The 20,866-nt window shown below is 52.8% G+C and overlaps 1 protein-coding gene across 1 annotated transcript; it reads left to right on the top strand.

Annotated features, from left to right (window-relative positions):
* Window positions 1–1,367: 1,367 nt before the first annotated feature.
* RBPJL (recombination signal binding protein for immunoglobulin kappa J region like) lies at window positions 1,368–20,384 on the top strand. The gene is made up of 12 exons (XM_066198791.1): window positions 1,368–1,609; window positions 8,189–8,264; window positions 14,237–14,362; window positions 15,931–16,001; window positions 16,252–16,367; window positions 17,205–17,379; window positions 17,754–17,891; window positions 18,383–18,492; window positions 18,587–18,727; window positions 19,030–19,185; window positions 19,371–19,474; window positions 19,917–20,384. Exons 1-12 carry the CDS (start codon window positions 1,561–1,563, stop codon window positions 20,188–20,190), a joined length of 1,536 nt encoding a protein of 511 aa, XP_066054888.1. The 5' UTR covers window positions 1,368–1,560; the 3' UTR covers window positions 20,191–20,384.
* Window positions 20,385–20,866: the final 482 nt, after the last annotated feature.

Raw genomic sequence — 20,866 nt, forward strand, 5'->3', positions numbered from 1 at the left:
ACTGGAAGGGTGCTTTTAAGAAAAAACACACAAAAATTCATTTTATCAGTAGTTATCAGCCAATATTTATTTAGCCCCAGGAGGTCTCAGTAGTAATTCATCACCAGGGTTGCTGTTTAATTGCTCAGTGGTTACGTGCAGCCCTGAACACCACGTCTTTGATAGCAGGGACACTGATAATAGATTTAACAGCTGCATCTTAAAACTGTCTCGAGACTCAGTGTTCACACCTGGAAAACTGTATTAAAGAATTAGGAGGACAGAAAAGGAGTGCAAGAGGATACTGAGATCCAGAACAGCCGTCTCAAAATGAGAGACGTGGCCCTTCCGTGGAGGCGAGCAGCCCACCAGCCCAGGACCAGCCCGGGACCAGCCCGGGACACGGTGACTCCGCGGCAGTGCCGGGAGCTCCTGCAGAGCCGAGGAGGGGAAGGACCAGTGAGATCGCTCTGGCTGAGGGGATGAGCAGGGACAGCAACCTGACAGATCTTTTCCAGGGGGCAGAGGTGAGCTTTGCTTTGTGGCCAGGATTGCTCGGACACCTGTGTCCCTTCACCACATGCAAGCAGAGGGGCAAACAGCGCTCCTCCCCCAGCTTCGTGTCCCCATTTATTTAGCAGATTCTTTCTTCAGCGCTGCTTCTTTCCTGGGAGAAAGCACTCACAAACCACTAAATATTTTTGGGACAGCAATGCCACCTAGAACATTTCTGCAGCTCTCTTCTCTCCACACCTCCCTGCAGTGGCAGGCTGCTATGGAACCTGCGTCTCACAGCATCCAGAGAGTTCTCAAAGACAGCCCAGAGGGAGGAATGAGCTGTCGGGCCAGGAACCAAGAAGGAGAAAACCAGTTCACGACTGATCTATTTTTAACAGGATCTCAGCTTTTGGATGAAGTCTTGGCTCTCCCCACAGCTGGAAGGGCTGATGCTGCCTGGACAGGGCAGGGCATGGCAGCTCAGCCATATGCTGGTCCTGGCAGCAGAGACCAGGCTGGGACAGTCCTGGTCCCTGATTCAATTTAATGTCCAGTCCTGCCCCAGCAGCAAAGGGACGGGGAAGCAAAGATGATGGGACAGATGTCTCCCAGTATCTCTCCCACCATCCCGCACCTGGCAATTTCCCTCTACCCTCACCTCCCTGGGGCTGACTTGCAGCCCTGTGGAGGGACCCCTCACCCCCTGAGGGCTCACGCCACCCCCTCCAAGCCGTGCAGGAGTGGGAGGGAGATGGGTGGGAAGCGAGCGGCTGGCAGGCAGGTGCTGCGGGGCAAGGCAAACACGGCGCCGGCTGCAACGCCAGAGACCTTGAGATAACACTGAGCTATAAAGGAAAAAAGGTCCAGGCAAGGTGAGTGCTGCTGCCTGGGCTGGCTCAGCCAAACCCTGCAGATGAGCTGAGAGGGACACTTGGACCATTCCTGTCATTTCTGAGCAACACAAGGAGAGAAACTGTTATTGCTTCTCAGTGCTGAAGGAGATGCTCAGTGCGTGATGCAAGGAGGGTGACCAAGGGGACAGCCACATGTAAGGACAGAGGTCACCTCCTCTTGACTCTACACATGATCTCAGCCAAGGAGGACATGGAGATGGATCCCCAGAGACAAGAAGGTAAGCCAGTACACCTTCCCTGGGCACCTCCACTGGCAATGCTGCTCCCCAGGGCAATTGCATCCCTCCCTGCTCCAGCACTTGTCTGTCTGCTCTCCCTGCCAAATGCTGAGTCTCAGGAAAAACAGCCGCTTCAGGTTTCAGCCTGGCCTCCTTGGCAGCTCTCTCCTGGCTACAGGTTAACAGAAATACTCTGAATATTCCCCTTCTGGCTCATCCAGATGATGGCAGTTGGACCTGAGCACACCCTGCCTTGGGCAAGGCCAAAGGACAAGGCAGGGAGCAGGGTGAGGAATGCTGCCAGTTCCCTACCCTCCTTGCTGTTACAGGGATGGGGGCTTTCTGACTGAACTGTAGAGAGGATGAAGCAGATGGAGAAGGGAGAGGTGGCAGTGCATTCACAGCCCAGGAGAAGCCTGACTGTAGTGTCACAAGGAGGAAAGCAGGTTGTGGACCAAGGCTATGGAGCCATGCTGGCTCCAGACCCTGCAAGAAGCCAGGACAAGGGATCACCCTGAGTTGCAAGAAGTGGGGAAGAGCAGGGAGCCTGTGAGTAAACACTAGCCAAGCCAGAGGGCTGTCCCATGCAGCTGGGCTGTGCACAAGAGAAGGCACATACAACAGGTCCAGACACACCTGGCAGGGTGCAGGGCACTGGTGCCGCGTGATACCAGTGAACAGCATCTATTTCTGTGCTGGAAGCCTTGGCCAATGGTAGAGAGGCCATAGACATGAAGTTGCTGAGATTCACCCTCCTCATCTGCCTCTCCATGCACCCTCCTTTGCTCTGCAGAGCTTTTCTTGGCCGGGACTCAACCAGGCACTTTTGAGAAATTCAATTCAATCAGTGTTATTTGATGAAAGTGCCAAAAAACCCAATCAAAATATGGCCAGGAATCCCAGCTCTGAGTCCTTTCACTTAGGGCACTTGAGTTCTGCCAGGGCAACAGCAGAAAGACGGCAAGAGCACCCTCAGGCTGGAGGATGGGGAGAAAAATTGTGATGTCCTCAGCAGGGCATTAAGTCACCATCCTTCCAGTCCATGCCTGAGAGAAAGGCTGCCCAAAAATGCGTGGGACCAAGGGAGGAAGACTGATGTGTGTCTTGCCCCAGGGGACAATGAAGCAATCAGAGCCACCTGGAGAGATGCAGACAACTTACATCATTCTGGAGGCACCTCTTGATGCCAAAATTTGTTGTAGAAACATGGATCAATTGCTGGCACATTGTCCATGTATTTGCAAGACCTGCAAGCAGTGTGAAAGGATGAGGCCCGGGACAGCCCTGGAGCTGGATCCACCCTCTCCTGGAGAGTTGCCCAAAGGTTGGTTTCTCCCCAGTCTCCAGGTGCTCTCTGCTTGCAGATGCCTGGCTCAGTGTTACCTCTGCTGCTCACAAGCACTGAATCCACCCTCAGGACCATTTTATAGGCAGAACTGACCTTACACTCAATCACAGCTCCAAAATCTCGGTGCTCATCACCCACAGCAGCTGGGTGACAAAAAGCAAATCCCACCAGAGAGGACAGCAATGCAGTTTTCAGAGCAAGGAAGACTCAGGGACCACAGGCACATCAAGACCATGGAAATGGCATGAATTTCCAGCCCAGAAGGGTTTTCTCCCCCAGTTTAAGGACTGATGTGTCCTTGGCTTTTCCCAAACACATGTGGGAGAACCAGAGCAGACTCTTTCCAGGACATCACAGAGCTCTCCAGTTACAACTCTGTGGCAGCTTTACTGGGCCAAGTGCCACCTGGAAGGACACGTTGTTTGAAAAACAAGGCTGTATTTCTCCAACAGCACATCAAGGCTCCAAACCCAACAGGAGGAAATCAGCAGGAGTGCTGTAACAGGAAAACCTTGCTGGATGCAGAAGGAACTTCTCTTTTGCTCTCCACAAAAGCCTATTCCCCATTTTATGGAACCCAGTCCTGTATATTCACAGGGAGGGGCGGAGGAAGATGGATTTCTTGACCAGGTCCGTTTGCAGTAACAGATGTCTTAGACTCACAGCTCACAGACTCATACAAGTCCTGGCAGGTTTATACTGTGACACGACATTTGAAGTCCCCTTGGGAAGGAAATGCTGGGTATAGCAATGGACAGAGCATCCCCTTCTAGATGTTCTCCACAATAGCACATGGCATCTTTCTCTGCTATCAGTCTATCTCTAAAAGACCTCCCAGTGCTCTGGCACTCACCTGGCAGGAAAGCCTCTTGCCCAGATAGCCCTGCACTGAAACAAGCTGTATACCTGGGCGGCTTCGGCAACAGCTGCCACAAATAAAAGCCCCATTCACTTGCAAATTAAAATGTTAAAGATCTAGCCAAGAGGCAAACAGGCGAGAGGAAAATACGTCTGCCAAATCTCCTTGTTCAACTAATCATGTCAGAGATGGCTCCCGTTTCAGGAGTGCTGGTGCCATTTCTCTGTTTCTCTCTGTCCCACTCAAGACTTTTAGGCTGCACTTGTCCCCTGAGCTGCACAACAGGCAAACTCAGCCCATCTCCTAGCTGCTATTTTCAACAAAACTGGAATACTCTGATTTTGATGAAGAATGATCAACAGGAGACAGATCCACCTTCCTGACTCTCTTTAAAAAGCAAATGCTCTTCTATAAACAAGTCCTTGGAGGACAGCTGAGCTGGGCCAAGAGACTTCAAACTTTGGAGAGAAGGATGTCCTGGCCATCCAGAAGCTGACGTAGCAATCCGCTGCCCAAGTTCTTGTTTTGGGAGGAAGGTGTTAGAGAGCATTTTTTTTCACCAGAAATGTGCATGTTCAACCACAAAGGAAAGGAGTCATGGCCTAGATCAGCTCCTGGGCTGGTGCAGAGTTTGTCAGCCGAGCTCCTGATGCAGCAGGGCTGGTATGAGACTGATAGTTACTAGCAGGACATCTGTCTCCCAGATCTGCTAGGACCACTATCCCCAGCTGACCTCCAGGAAGTTTACATGGCACAGACAACCACAGAGACCGCCTGCTATTCCAGCCCAGCAATCATGGATTCATTGCCTGACCTCCTTCTCTAAATCTTTATATCATATTTCTCACTCTAGAGATGTGACTCAATGTGTTGGCATAAGAAAACACGCCAGGAGAATATTCTTGTGCCTCTCCCCTTTATCCTACCCATCCTGCTATGTGTTTAATTGAAATAGCAGAAAGCGAGCAGCGTTTGGCAGCTGCAGAAAGGCACGCGGGGACTTTTTGTCCCTCCTCAGAACAGAAAAGCTTTGTGTAGATGCTTTTCACAGGGAGAACCTCAAAGGTAACACAGGAAATGTCTCACACCTAACTTCACAGCTTCCACGTCCCTCTGGCAGCAGGAGATCTGCTGTCCTGGGACTGCAATGCCATCACCCCTTAGGAGGTGGACCAGAGAAGAGCTTCACCAGCAGCACAGTGGGCTGTGGCCTCCCTTCTGCCCACGCTGAAGAGCAGGTAACACTTTGGGGAAGACATCCAAGTCCAGCTGCAGGTGTGCGAGCTGTGAATTCCCACAGGCAGTGTTTTTCCATGTGTGGAGCTTGCCTAATTTTCCAGCCCAGACAGAGACTCTTGTACAGGGGTTATCTCTGCTGTCAACACATCTGCTCCCACTGGTTCCTGCCACAGACCATGGACTCCTATGGGTCCACAGACTACACTCAAAGACTCCTGAACTTACACATTGGCAAAGCACAACACAGCCCAGGGACAGAAAAGCTGTAGAGAAACCAAGGTACTGCCACCTCCCTGCAAGGGACGACAGCTGAGCCCTGTGGATCTCCCTGAGAAGCACCAGAGAGACCAGGTTTGGGATGGACTCCTGTGCAAGGAGGGGCCTGCAAGGCAAGAGGATCTGCAGAAGTTTGCAGATAGACAGGCAAAGACAGAATATTGATGGGGAAGATGGATTCTGACTCCAGTAAAAAACACCAGGAAGGACAAGTTGTGTGAGAACCACTAAAGATTCAGACAGAGGATAAGACACAGCAGTGTGGAGCATCACACATGGAAACGCTGCCATCACTGTGAACCAGTCTCTGGGGTCTCCTGAGCACACACCTCTACCCTCTCCTGCTTTAACAGAGATGGTTTTAAACCCTTTCTATTTAGCCAAGACAGGAGAGAACCAAAGCCTTCTAAGAGCTGAAAACATTACCTGGCACCTAAAGGTACATCTGTGCTGTAATTAGCTACAGAGGGACGATGCTGACCAGCCCACAGCAGGTAATGGAGAGCACTGGGTCAGGGTCCCTGTGCCCAGCAGACCAGGAGCCCTCACGACAGCTGCATGGGCACCGGAGGGAGCCCAGTGCTCAATTTGCTACTGTTTGGGCCCAAAGTGGAGAAAACACAATTACTGAGAGGTAATGACAAGTGTCAGGAGCCACTCAGCCTCCTGGCTTTTCATCTGGCATGAAAAGGCCCAAGTGGTACAGGGGGAGTAGCTGACTTTTATAAGTTTTTTTATAAGTACCATTCCATCTATTTTTTTTTTTTTTTGCCATGTTTTTTCTAGGTCCCATTTATTCACTCACGGTAGGGCTTGTCTCTAAGTCCCGTGTGTGTGTAGATACAAATGCTGTGTATCTCCCCTCCATGTTTCAGCCCTATTCATCAGGCATTTGTAAATGGCATTTTATGAGTGCTGAGTTTTTAACAAGGCAGGCACGCTGCTCCAGAGCGAACAAAGGGGCCCCTATTGGAAACTTTAAAGATGTTTAAACAAAGATTTCTCTTGAAAACCTTTAACCCCTAATGCCAACCTCAAGGGAAATGCTATGTTATGAGCAATCAGAGCACAAACATCTTCTGTGACCACAGATTGCCTACAACGAGCTGCCTTGTTGGCCACAGCTCCTCTGTTTGCCAACCAGGGCAGCTCCCGAGCCCATCTTGTGCTGAGCACATATGGTTTCTTTAATTCTTCAACAACAAATAAAAGTTACAACTTCCACAAAAATCAACAACAGCCTTTTCCCACTGGATGCAGCAATACCCTGCCTGCTTCGATGAAAAGTATTGTCTTACTGCAGACACCAAGATCTGTTCACGTGGTTTCCAGAAGGGAAGTTGCATTTCGAATGAGGCTGAATTTATCCATATCCTGGTGGCAAACATCAGGGCTGAGATCTGAGAGATTTCCCCACACACATCTTCTTGCTGATAGCAACAGCAATCTAATGAATTCCTGCAGAGATCGCAAGAATCTGCTTGTGAAATGCAGTTTCTGCTTGTTATTGCGGACCTGCACACTCACTGCCTGGGATTAATTGCTCCCATTCTCGAAAAAGTAAAAAGAAAACCCTTTACTATCAAGAGATGCTACAGAGGGTCCCAAGGGGAGGGGTCCCAAAGGGAGAACTTCATAATGACTTTATAAATAATCTGGATTTAATTGAAGCAAAAATCCAGTGTGTTTAAGCAAAAGAGGCAAAGACCTGTGCCTTGTCTCAGAGCTGGGGCTGAGAACAGGCCCCTCTCGTGGACCTCTGCTCCTCTCAGCCCCACTGCACACATGTGGTGGCTTCCATTGACACGGGGCAGTCCTGTTTCCCTGCCATCCTCCTCAGCCACACCGGTTCCCACTCTGCAGCCTGCCTCCTGAATGGATTCAGCAGCTCTCTGCACCACAGCAAAGGCTGTCCCTGCAGAACCAGGGGCACAACCCCAGCAGAGGACACAGCACCACACAGTGTGTCTGCTCGGCTCTGCTTAGCTCACGCAAGTGCGTGTCTGCACAAACATCATGAGTGCAGAGTAATCTGATTTTCCAAACAAGTTTTCCCATGTAATTGCCTGGAACAGAAGTGCCCAAAGCTAATTTTATCCTGTGAAACAGTTGGAATGATAAGCCGAAAGGTGGGTGATTCTTGTGCAAACGAGTATGCACAGACCCAATTTTCCAGTCGTGCAGAAACGGTGCATAACAAACTTAGAGTACACTTCTGAGCTTATCTTCCTGCAGGATCTCGATCTCCTGTTGCTCAGTACACCTTGCCCAGGTGTACCAGACCCTATAATTCTCTGCTAAGAGATCCTCAGTTGTATAAGCAGGGACCTGCCCGACAGCTAGGCAAAAGGTGAGCAGGGCAGGCAGTCTGAGCCATCCCGACAGCGCAGAAGAGTTCACATCCCTCACACACACAGCACCGAGGGGCCGAGCGGGTGCCATGCCCCACCGAGCACACCCCGACACGGCTGCGGGGCAAGGCTCCGGTCCACATACGGGAGGAAAAATCCTTTGGGGCAAAGGTTATGCTCTTCCCCCCCTCCCGGCTTTGCTTTCTGCTCCAGGCGCCCAGGGTCGCCGCTCCCCATCCTGCCAGCCCCGCTCCAAGGAAAAGCCCCCTCGGACGCTGCCGATCTCCGCGGCAGCGCTCGGGGCTGCGCACAGCCCCGCCGGGCCGGGCTGGGATCGGGACCGGGACCGGGACCGGGATCGGGATCGCGACCGGGATCAGGATCGGGACTGGGATCGCGACCGGGATCAGGATCGGGACTGGGATCGCGACCGGGATCGGGAATGGGACCGGACTCACCCTCACCCTCCTCACCCTCCTCCTCTCCTCTGGTCTCCCTCCCGGCAGGGGCGGCGGTGCCCGCGGAGCCCCTCACTCACCCGTGCCGGCCGCGGAGCCGCTCCCCGCCGCGCTGCTGGCTCAGGTACGCGGTGCGGGCGGTGCGGGGCGGCAGCAGCGGCGGGAGGCGGCGGGGCCCCGCCGGCATTTAACGGGGCGGGGGAGCGGGGGGGCGGCGGGGCGGGCACGGCCCGGCCCCGGGGCAGCGCTGGGAGCGGGGGGGTCCGGCCGCCTGTGCCGGCGGGGGGACTCGGGGGCTCCCACCTGCCCCCGCCCCGCCGTGCGGGTCCCCGCGGGGGCTGCGCGCAGGTGGAGCCGGCACCGAAGGGTGCGCGGCCCGGGACGGCCCTGGGCTCACTGGTGTGGAGGGCCCTGCTGATTTTAGTGGTTTGTTTTTCCTTTTTTCTTTATTTTTCTCTATTTTTTATTCTTTACCCCTTCACTTTTCTTTCTTAATTTTTTTCTTTATTTTCTTTATTTTACAGTTCTCTTTTATCTTTTTTTGTATTTTTCTTTCTTTTATCTATTTTTCCTCCTTTTTTTCTCTCTTTTTCTTTCACTTTTATTGTCTCTTCCCCTGCTGGGGTAGTGCACCTGGGAGCCCCTTAAACTCAAAAGTTCATGGGAAAAGGAGAGTCTAAGCTTTACATCCATTTGACCCACAGTGTCCTGGAAGTTTAGGAACATGAGCAGACAGTGGCTGCAGTGTGGGGAGGTGAGTTTGAACCAGGAAACTGCAGACCAGAGCTTGGAGGGCTGTAGAGGCTCAGGTTAAGCTTCCATTGAGAAGGTCAACTGATGTGCGTTGGAGATCATCAGCAGAGGCTTCTTAGAAACCCTGGACTAGACCTTCCCAGTCCTCCACCTCTCCCAGCACTTAGATCAATCTGGTGGTGGCAGGATCCACCTTTAGTGCTTTATAGGACTGTGTTGTGGTGCTTTAACAGCACTTCCCTTCCTCTCTGCACACCAGGAGCCGAGAAAGGAGACTCCAGTAAATTACTCCCACTGTCTGAATTTTCTAGCAGATGTGCCAATACTGCTTTATCAAACTTGGGCATTTTGGGGGTGTTGGTGCTGCTGGGGTGCCCACCCTGGCTGGCCCCTGCTCCCTGCAGAGCTCACTGCCACAGGCTTTTCATGCTTCCTGCTCTCTGCCACTGTTTGCCCTTGGTGTGGTCGATAAAACCCCCAGGCCTAGAAAAGGCTGAATTTCACTTGTGTGTGCAGTGAGGAAAATACGGGATTTATAAATATCCATGCATATACAAGGGCTGTGGGTTGGGTTGGTCTGGATTAAAGGAGGTATTGAAAAATGAGGGAAGCCAGAAACTGCAGGCTTCTCATTTCTGTGATTTCTAATGGCTTTTCCTTTTGCATAAACATTGCGTTGACTCCATACCCAAGAGCACTGCAGGCATTTTCTCCCCTGATCTGCACAAAATATAACCCAGACCTCTAAAATGGATATTTTTTATTAGGATGTTTGGTTTCCCCAAACTGAAGAAAGAACAATTGCCCTCTGTGGCAGCGAGTCCCCAGCAAGCTTCAGGGCAGCTGTGTCCTGAGCTAGGCAAACTGCAGCTCCTTTTTTGGGGGGTGGAAAGCAGCAAATTAAGTCTCTGCACTTCAATTCAGTGCTACCTGCACTTGGGAACACTGTTACTGTGAGTTCCAGTTCTTGTATAAAGAGGTGATTTGAAGACCCAGTTTCTAAACAATAGCTGCCAGGATTGTATTTTGGTCTCCAGAGTCGGGTACTTTCATTCCCAGGGGACCAAATATATCAGATCCCTTCCTCAGCAGACTGAGCTGGTGAAGCTTGTTGAACTGAAAAGGAGCAGGGCAGAGGGCAGTTCGCTTCTCCCAGTGCTTGTAAAGAGCTTTTTCTTCTCCTGCAGTTGCCCAGGGGTGCGCACACAGAGGTGATGTGTGGACCAGGGTATGTCCCACACAGGGAGCAGCCTTCCCCAGCTGGAGGCAGGACAAAGCACTGAGTGATGTCCCTGAACACTTGCTGCTGGGAGGGAGAGGGATAATTTTCAGCTGTGGTGTTAAACATCAGTTCTCCTAAAATCAGCAATGGAACTGTGGGGTCCAACCCTACCAAAGCCTCTCGGCGCCTGTCTGGGATCCCTGCGTGCCCACATGAAACAGCCCTTTGCAAGGTGGTCCAGCTGTGTGTCTCCTGTGGAAAGCACACAGAGCACTCCTCCTTTTCTGCTTCGTTTCCCCTGGGAGTGGGCACAGCAACCTGGCCAGGGCTTGCAAATCCCCCGGTGTACCTTGGGTCTCTCCCACCTCAAGCACAGATGCACCAGGGCAGAGCCACCCTAGAGATGCACCACAAATGCACTCACACCCTCTCCTGAGGCACTTCCCGACCTAAAGCAAAGGAAAAGCCTTGGTAAGTGGTGCCAGACTGAGCAGGGAAGGAGAAGACCTTACAGAAATCAGTGTAGGAGAAAAGTGGTGGATCCCCCCTCCCTCCCCCCCCCTTCATTCTACATAATGCCCAACTGTGTGGAGAGCAGCCGAGCCCCAGCCAAGACCTCAGGCTCTGAAAAGGCAGCTTTTAGTGAGAGCTGTAAGAGCCTGGCGCGTGTGGTGCTGCTAACATGACACTGAACTAACACTGCACTACAACCAAAGCATTTTAATAATTTAATATAATAAATGTCAGAAGGGAGTGAATAATTCTCTGTAACCCTGAGGAGGCTGTAGGTGCCAGAAGGAGCCAAGTGGGTATGCTGAGCTGCTTTAGCAATAGCCCTTTGACTCTCTGAAGATAAATTTAAACCAGATGATGGATGCTGGGTGGTCGCCTCTGTGGGCAGAATGGCAAGCACTGTTCCGAAGTGCGTCACTGACACAACTTAGCCCCAAAATTTGGAAGGCAAGGGCTGCAGAGAATGGACAAAGAAAAGAAAGCCAAGTTTCTAGGTAGTTGTTCCTCCAGCTGGACATCAACTCTGAAGAGCTACCTTCTGTTTACCTGCCTTTGGCACGCACATTCCCACTTCAAGCAGTAAGTAGCATGTGGGTAATTGTTCCAGAAGGCTCTTTAATAAGCTCCAGGCAGTGACCCACGTGCCTCTGGCATTATGCAGGATGTCAGGGAGCTGTGATACCTGCACAAGCCTGGCCCTGCCCTGAGCCAGTGCTGCGGGAGGCTCTGCAGAGCAGGCATTGCTGCAGCCCACACTGTCAGCACACGTCTTAATCCACAGGGTTTGGCAATTTACTCCTGAACACTCCCTGCCACTGGCTGGCCTCCGTACCAGGCTGTTCCTTGCTTTGCCAAGGGGTTAATGGTAGAGAAGCCCCACAGGGAGACCCCAGGCTGTGTGGATGGGCACTGGTCACTGCGTTTGTGACACTAACAGGGACGCAGCATGTGACTCTGCAGCTGAGACACAAGGACCTAAAGCTATACTCCTAATTTTACACAGCACATTGAACGATGAGACTCACCAGGAAAAAATTCACACACCCAGCCTGGCTCTTCCCTGCTGTGTGCCCGTTGTCTCTGACAAACTGAGGGTGAAATGCTGCTGAACGGAGCCAGCAAGGTTCAGTACTCATTTAACACTCTGTTGCATTAGTGTAAAAGAGTATCCAGGGTCAGGCCAATTTCCTTGATACATTTCCACATTTATCCCAATCATAATCAGTTGTTCTGAAAAAAAAAAAAAAAAAAAGAAAAAAAAAAAGAAAAAGAAAAAAACAACACCAACCAACCAACCAAAAAAAAAAGAAAAACCCAAAACCAACCCAGAATTTTGCTGAGAGATTCCCAAATAGTGATTTTATAAGAAGGGAAAAATAGCAAAGGCGGATCAAAGCTGAAATCACACCATGGCTTGGCAGCAGAGGAGTGAAACAGCTGCAGATTGCCATTATGGAAAAAGATTAAATAACTTTCTTATGGGATCTCTTTGGCTGTGCAGAGATATAAACTGTTCATTGGCTAGAAAGTGGAGTGAAGCTTCTCAGCAAGACTGAGTGACCCACCCTGGGGCAGCCACTGGTGGGATGCTGGTTGCTAAAGCTCTGCTTCAGAGTGCTGGACCAGGAGTCTCCCAGCACCACCATGGAGGGAACAGGTACAGCCTTGGCAAAGGAGCTCCTCCTGCCCTGCCATGAGTGCTGTGGGGTGAGCCAGGGCTAAGCCCGGAGCCCTGTGCTGGCAGCGACTCTGGGGCTGCCACGGGAGCAGAGCCTGGTGGCAGCCTGTGCTCTGCAGTCAGGAATGGCCATAAAATATTCATTTTCCAGGCACAGAGTAGCAGTTAATGCTGTGGGTGACACGGACACTGGCCCTGACTGTAAATCTGATTCTGGCAGGGCTTTGTTGATTTATGTTTACTAGGAATCCAATATCACATCTAGCATAAAGAACGGGGAACAAGGAGGGCAGGAGATTATACTGCCCCTCTAGTAACCAAACAGAGCACATCTGTGCAGTGCAAAGTGTCAGGTCCCTGTGGCAATGTTCAGAGAAGACACTGGGTAAATATTTGCTTGTGTGGGACATGTGTTTTTCTTCCTCATACAACAGGAGAGCATCAGCTCCATCCAAAGGTGGGAAAGCTGGAACTGAAGTGATATGTCTTAAAGTGAATTGCAACATGGGAGCTAAAAGCTGTAAGGGCACAGCCTTTTTAAAAGTATTGCACTGGGAAGAACACAGTTTGCAGGCCAACTCTTCCAGAGGGTTCCTTGGGATGACTGCTTGCAGCCTCTCTCCCTGGGAGCTTGCTCTGGCCTCTGAGCCCAGAGGAGCTCACCACGAGGAGCCTGCCTTGGGGTGATGGCAGGACCAGGCTTACCTCTCTTCACACATCTGATCATTTATGCTCTCAACTTTTCTCCATTTCTAGCCCCATTTGAGGGAGAGAGAGACTGTGTTTAATGGCAATGCTTCCCTGCACACCTCTTGCAAGTTCCTCCTTGGGTGGCTGTGGTTGATGCCCCTACTGTCACCCCTTCTCCTCTGAGTCATCTCCCAGTGCTACCCACAGCCCCCAGATGCTCTCTCACAGTTACTCTGCAATGTTTTCCACTGGGGCTGGGGCTTCACAGCCTTCCCTGGCCTCTGCTTTACCTCTGTCTGATAGGAGAGTCATCACCAGCCAGGCTGGGTCCCCTCAGTAGGAGCAATGTTCCCAGTGGCCACATTAATAGATGTGCCAAGGAGAGACTCCTACACAGGAGTCTCTTCCTAATCCTCTGATTTCATCTTATCCGGTCAAATGTTCCAAACTCAGAGAATGCTCCTGCCCCAAACTCAGGGGGTTTAGGGGCTTTCAGCAGGGCAGGGGCTGGTGCTGTTCAGTGAGTGGTCTCACCTCCTCTGAAGGCAAGCCAGCACTACAGAAGGTGTCCAGAGCTGACATGACATCCCAGAGCTCTCCCCCCCTTGCACTCCCCAGTCCTTGCACACGTGTCCAGGTGGCAGAGCAGAGTATCTTGGACCCACCTCATCTCTCTCCCGCTGGTTAACACCCAACCTATGGAGTTAGCAGAGATAAATGCCAGGTGCTTGGGAACACCTTCTAGTTAATAGAGCAGAAACAATCAGCAGAACCACCTACCTCTTAGGTCTCAGAGAAAAATGCAGCTATTTTCACCCAACATCCCCTGCAGAAGCCAACGGGTGGCTTCACCTGGCATGGCAGCTCCCCAGCTGCACTCACAGCTCTGCAGCATCGCTTCCCAACTCGCCCAAAAGCCATACAGCAACAAGCACATCAGGTGGAAAAACAAATCAATATTCAGTTAGAGCACAGCCACCATTGCTTGGGGCTGGAAGTCTTAGAAATATCATGTGTGTGTTCAATGGGAAACTGAAGACAGTTATTAATTATCCAAACTTTGTATTTTTCAATGCTAGCCCCATTCTTAGAGCAGCTGTGCTGCAGTGCTCTCTGATGGGAAAGCCTTTCCACCTTCCCCACCCCATCAGGCTGGATATGGAGGGAGCTCCTTGCTCCCTGCTGGACTGGGCAGGAACTGGCTCTGGTGCCACAGTGCCAGGGAAATTCTGTCTCGTAGATCCAACCCGTACCAGGGCAGCCTGCTCCAGGACAGCGTGAGGAGGTACCTGCAGCTGCCAGCAGACCAGACTGTGCTGATCCTGCATGCCAAGGTTGCACAGAAATCCTACGGCAACGAAAAAAGGTGGGAGACGGTTCCAGCTTCCCTGATAGCCACCTCTAAACCCAGCTACCTGATTTCAGCCTTGCTGGATTTTGCTGATCCAAGATGGTGAAGCAAATTGTCTGACATATCCCCTCTGCATTCACTCATGACATCTTTGCTTCCAAAGCCATCATTTAGTCTCCATGGGCTAAATAACGCAAGAAAGGTATTAGCTCTAACCTGCATCCATTCCAGTTAGACATTCCCAGTGGTTGGGTTCTTTCCATGAAGTGATAAAGAAAGATGAAGTAAAAGAAGTCAAGATTCCATTCAAATCTCACCCCTCAAGAAGGAAAGGCTAGTGCTTTAACTGCCCTGTAACTCCTGTCTTAAAATCTGCCCCGCCACAGCAGGGGCTGGGGCATTTCGCTCAATGCCAGTGGTCTCCTAAAAGGTGCTATATTTGAAAATCCTTCCCACACTGCAAAAACACCTTGAGGTTCTGGCTTGAATCTCCAAAATTGCCACTCCCTGGCAGTGACGTCAGACTGCGGCACTGCAATGTAATTAATCCCCCATTAATCCTTGTGATATAAATACTCCTCCGTTATTACTGAGTATGGAATAGCTGTGAGGCCACGAGCTCTGCCTCCAAGGTGTAACCACCCAGACCCCAGCAACCCCAGGAGACAGCTCTGGGATGGGCTGGCTGTGCCTACAAAGTTCTCACCACATCCAGTCTCCTGCCAGGGGCTGCTGCTCCACAGGTAAAAAAGTTATTTCAGGACTGAATCTCCCAGCCAGGAGGGAGCCCTCTCGTCACAGCCTCTTTTCTCTGCTCCCTACCCTGTGCAAGGGATGAGCGTGAAAATCAGACGCCGGGTCTGAAAAGGGAGAGAAAACCTGCACACAGCTCCCAGGTTAAAGTTTGAAGGTGCTGCTGCCATTTTCCTTAACAGCGGCAGTCAGGGGCCTGTGCTGTGGACGAGTTGTTTAAATAAACCTGTACCCAGGACTTTAGGGCTCCAAAATATCCAACCCCGTGCACTGGTGTTTTCTCTGCTAGTGCTTTACCCAGTATCAATAGAGGATGAATTTACACCATTCACACAAGTGCAAAGACAGTGGAAACCCAAATAAAACACAGGAAAATGGGTTTCCAAACTCCTGGCTATAGATTTATTTGCATTGGGCCCCAAAACTGATTGTGAATGTAAACTCTGTTCCCAGCCTGCTGAAGCTCCCACATGGCAGTCAGGTAGAGGCAGGGTGTGATTGCTCCCTGTCCTTAGGGCAGCTGGAGGTATGGGTGCCAGGGTCCCTGTCCTCCCATCCCAGGGCCATCCTGGCACTGGGGGGATCATGGCCACCAGTGGCACCACCAGGTGTGGCAGCTGTTGAGGCTGGAACATGGCAGTGGAGGCAGTGCAGGGCAGAGGGTCCCCAGACCCTCGCTGAGCTCCGTGTACCTCCTGGGCTGCAGGGTTGGCCTCAGTGCTGGTGACCCCCAGTGAAGGTCTCTGCTCTCAGCACAGCCACCCAGCCACTCCTGAGCACCTTTTCAGGGTGCTGAAGGGCAGTGAGAAAATGCCCTCTTGTCTCTGCAGGTTTTTCTGCCCCCCACCTTGTGTTTACCTGAGCGGTCCAGGATGGAAGTTAAAGCAGGAGCAGATAAAAGGTGAGCACTGGGCAGCAGCCCTGGACCTCTCCTCCCTCCCTTCCTGCACCATGGAGAGCTGCCCTCTGCCTCTGCAAAGGGGACAGTGTGTCCGCTTATGTTGGTTTTGGCTCCCCAAAGTCCTTTCCTGCTCAAGCCTGAGCGCCCTGGAACCCAGACCCAGGAAGGGCCAGAGCTTGGCCACACTCCTCTCCTGGAGAAGCTGAGCCTGTGCGGGGGGCTGGAGGGGGCTTCTCCTTGTCTGTTCCAGCCAGGGACCTGGGAGAGGCTGGATTTCGGGTGTGTGGGTACATGGGGCTGGACAGCATGGGCAGCAGCCTGATGGAGACCCAGAAGCTCAGCTTTGAGGAGCAGCCAGATGCGAAGGTAAAGCCCGTGACTCCCTGGGGCTGTGGGAATCCCCCTCGTGGAGGGGCTGGGCTGTCACCAGCATCACCCCACACCCTGAGATGTCACACCCTCCCCATCCTCAGCATGTCACAGCTCTTTCCTCCTAGCCATAACTCTCCACTCCCACTCTGCCAGCCTGTTGTGGCATGTGCAGCAATCCAAGTAGCCCAAAGATCCCCGTCTTTCTCTGGAACCACCTCTCAGGTTGACAGCCCAGTGGCTGCCAAAATTTGCACAGTTTCCTCAGCCCTGGTTCCTTCTCCTGATGAGCAGCATTGCTGCTTGTCACAAAATGAAAGCCTGGTCTTCATTTACAGATAAACAGCTAAATAAAAACCCCAGCTGATCCCGAAGTTCAAAAGCTTCAGTAGAGCTCTGGCATCTTTTGATTGGAGGGGGAAAAAAGGAAAAAAAGCATTATCTGGGGTCCCCAAAGAGCATGGGGTCTGAGGCAGGCCAGGAACCTCACAGAAAGAGCCTTTGTCCGCAGTGCTTGCCTTGCTGCTAAGGCACAGCATATCGGCCAGGATGAGGGAAACCATAAACCCAGGGTGATTTCTCATGTTATGTGGGATAAATCACACATAACATTCATTTCCATAAGGAATACTCTGCCCCCAGTGTAAATAAAGCCTCTGCCGATCCCCAGCTCTTCATTCCACCTGTAATAACATCTCTGGTTGTTTCTCCCTTTAAATGAACCCAGGGCTGGTTGAAAGGGCGCTATTATGTCCTCGTGGGGAGGTGAGGAGGGTGAGGACAGCTGGTGGGGCTGGGCTGGAGCTGCTGAGCACCCCTCTGTGCCCTTGGCAGGGGTTCAGCTGTGCCAAGGCCCTGTACATCTCGGACTCGGACAAGCGCAAGCATTTCCGCCTTGTCCTGAAGCTCTTCTTCAGCAACGGGCAGGAGATTGGCACCTTCCACAGCAAACTCATCAAGGTCATCTCCAAGCCCTCACAGAAGAAGCAGTCCCTGAAGAACACGGACCGTGAGTACAGGAATGGCTCTGTGGGGAGGGAGGTGGGTGCCTGCCCAGGATGGGATGCTCTCTGCTCACAGCTTGGCTCTGGGGTGGTCCAGAGCCCATGGGAGCTCCCAAAAGAGGATGTATCTGACACAGAGATGTCTCATTTCCAAATGGTTCAGCCATCATGAGGTGCAATGCCCTGATGCCAGTGTGGTCCCCACACCATGGGCCTCGCCTGTGCTCACACAGAGAGGAAGGCAGTGGTGTTGGTGAAGGCAGAGGGTGTTGGCTGCTGCCAGGCTGGGTACCCCAGGAACCAGGGCTTGTCCTCGCTGGGCTTGTCAGAGCCATCATTCAGTCCTGGCAAGCACTAACCTACCCACCTCTCCCCACAGTCTGCATCTCCTCGGGCTCCAAAGTGTCCCTCTTCAACCGCCTGCGCTCCCAGACCGTCAGCACCCGGTACCTGTCTGTGGAGGGGGGAGCCTTCATCGCCAGCGCCAGGCAGTGGGCAGCCTTCACCCTCCACCTGGGTAAGCACCCTCAGGGGACACTGATGCCACCACGCACAGGGCTGCCTGCCTCCAGCCCTGGCTCTCCCATCCTGCAAAGCCAGTTCTTGGGGACAAAAGGTGTGAGTATTAGCCTGAAGGTGCAGGAATCTGGCTCAGTCTCACCTCTGCCTGGCATTCCTGGTGTGTCCCTGGACGTTTCCCACTGGCTTTGAGGGCACACGACTGTAACCAAGGCAGTAAAAGCTGTACTGGTCTGGAGGTTCACAAATCCAAGCAAGTGACTTGCCTGGAAGAGGCCAAAACTCAACAGTATTCCTGCCCACATTGCTTCCAGCAGTGTCCCTGCAAGGTACTGCATCCCCATCCTGCTCTCCCGTGCTGGGCTCCCAGGGAATGGTGGTGTCTCCAAAAGAAAGCAGTAAGAAAGCAGCGGGAGCACGGCCAAATCCGTGCCTGGTAGGGTAAACCTGCTCCCCGGGCGGTGACTCTGCCTCTCTCCCTCCCGGCAGCTGACGAGCGCTGCCCCCGGAGCGAGTTCCCCCTGCGGGAAGGGTACATCCGCTACGGCTCCGTGGTCCAGCTGGTCTGCACGGCCACCGGCGTCACCCTGCCGCCCCTGGTAAGCTCTGTCCCTGCGGGTGCCAGGCTCACACAGAGCTGGCCGCCCCACGGCTCTGAGCGGCCGTGCCATGCCGGGGTGCTGCCACCCGCAGATCATCCGCAAGGTGATGAAGCAGTACGCCATGCTGGACGTGGATGAGCCCATCTCCCAGCTCCACAAGTGCGCCTTCCAGTTCCAAGGCAGTGACCGCATGTACCTGTGTCTCTCCACAGACAAAGTGATCCAGTTCCAGGTATGGCAGTGCAGGAGCAGGTGACCTGCTTGCTGTCATCTCTCCAAACTCCTGTGTTGCGTCAGGCTGGGGAGCGTGTCACTGGGAGGGGTCTTGCATCCAAACTAAGGCCATTATCACGGGAAAGCTTTGGTGGGGAGACTGAAACTGAGGTCTTTGGAAAGGAATCCTGATCCCCATTTCCCCATGAGGAAAGCAGTCAGTTGCTGGAACCAAGACACTGTGGGCAGAAGACAGGCATCCCAGCCCCATTCCCCACCATCTCCACTGCAGCGTGTTTGGAGCTCTGACACCTCTCACAGGCATCTCCCTGCCCGAAGGAAGCCAACCGGGAGCTGCTGAACGACGGCTCGTGCTGGACCATCATCAGCACGGAGACGGTGGAATACACATTCAGTGAGAGCCTGGCCTGCGTGCGGGAGCCCGTCAGCCCCGTGCCGCTCATCGCTGCCCTGCAGGTCGGCACAGCCACGGGCTGTCCCCTCCCTGTCACCTGCCTGCCCCCTACCTCCTGCTCCTGAGCCCCTGTGGCATCTCCCAGCTTTGGGATGCTGTGGGAATATGATGCACAGGCAGAGTACCCTTTGTGAGGAGCCTTGTTCACTCTGCCACATAACCCTGCCACACTCTCTGCCTGTCACAGCTCACGGGTGGCGGGGACGTGGCCATGCTGGAGGTGCAGGGGGAGTACTTCCATGCACACCTCAAGGTCTGGTTTGGAGATGTGGAAGCAGAGACCATGTACAGGTAACGTGGATGAGGGAGCTGGGCAGAAGGTAGGGAACAGCAGGCAGGTGTGGGCTGTGCTGGGCAGATCTGGGAAGGATGTGGCTGCAGACCTTGGGGACAAGGACACTTGCACTGCCCATCCTGCAGAAGCAAGCACGAGCACTGCAAGCAGAGGCAGGGATGAGTCTGGTGCCTGCTCTCTGCCCTGGCTGCAGTTTGGGGATAGCCATGGGTGGGCGACAACAGGGATTTCAGGGAACTGCAAACAACCAAGCAACCCTGGCAGAGAGGAATGAAAGGCCAGGAGGAGAGAGGAAGACTGGGAGGAGAGAGGAGGACTGGCTGGAGGCTTCACACTGAGCTCCAGGATGGAGGAGAAGTGCAGTCACTCACTGCTGGTTGCCCCTGCACAGGACCTTCCTTGGTTAATGCACATTTTCCTCTCCTGCACTGTCACCAGGAGCCCCAAGTCCCTGGTGTGTGTCGTCCCTGATGTCTCTGCCTTTGGCAGTGACTGGAGGTGGCTGCGCTATCCCATCACGGTCCCGCTCCTGCTGATCAGGGACGATGGCCTCATCTACTCCAGCTCTTTCACATTCACCTACACCCCGGAGCAGAGCTGCATCCCAGGGCAGCAGGTCCTCTCAGATGTTCCCCAGGACTCAGACAGATTACTCGACAGCATCCACCAGGAGTTCACCAGGACCAACTTCCACCTCTTCATGCAGACCTAGCAGGCTGGGCAGGCAGAGGCTTGGCCTTGCTGCTGGCCTAGGGAAGGGGAACAGCCCTGAGTCATGCTGGGGGGGCTCATCCAGGGCTTGGGGTGACTCTGCCCCCCACTCATTGAACACCCACCATGCTCCTGTGATCTACTGATTTATCTCTTTCCCACAGCAGCATCTTACACTGCTGAGATCTCACTTGAGAGCATCAATAAATCAGGCTTGAAGGACTCTTTACTGATTCAATTGCCTTTTTACTGACTTGCATGATTTACCTGCATGCTGGCTTAGAGCACCACAGCTCCCTCAGTCCCCTCAGCCCAGATATTTAAAGGCCAGGAGGGACAGGGATAATGCCTGAATGCGACCTTAAGTGTTACTGATCCATACCAGGAATCCCTGCATCGCTGCTGTGCTTTTCAGCTCAGCAGGAGCCGCTTCCCACCAGCCAAATACCCAGCACCAGATGTTTTGGTTTTTTATTGGAGGCCCAAATGGGGTTATTTAAGAAGGAAAAGGGAAAAAGAGAGAAAAAAACTTCAGTGTGAAACCCAGCTCCTCCCTAGCTGGCGTGGCTCTGCCAAGCTCTGTTGTTTTACACAATTAGACACACGCAGAAATGCAGTGCTGGCATCAGCAGGAAACTGCTGATTTAAATGCCATAAAAAGCAGTCAGGTTTCCTGG

Source organism: Chamaea fasciata, unplaced genomic scaffold (assembly GCF_029207755.1).
Source record: "Chamaea fasciata isolate MVZ Bird 193981 ecotype frontalis unplaced genomic scaffold, bChaFas1.0.hap1 SCAF_17, whole genome shotgun sequence".
Lineage (NCBI taxonomy): Eukaryota > Metazoa > Chordata > Aves > Passeriformes > Sylviidae > Chamaea > Chamaea fasciata.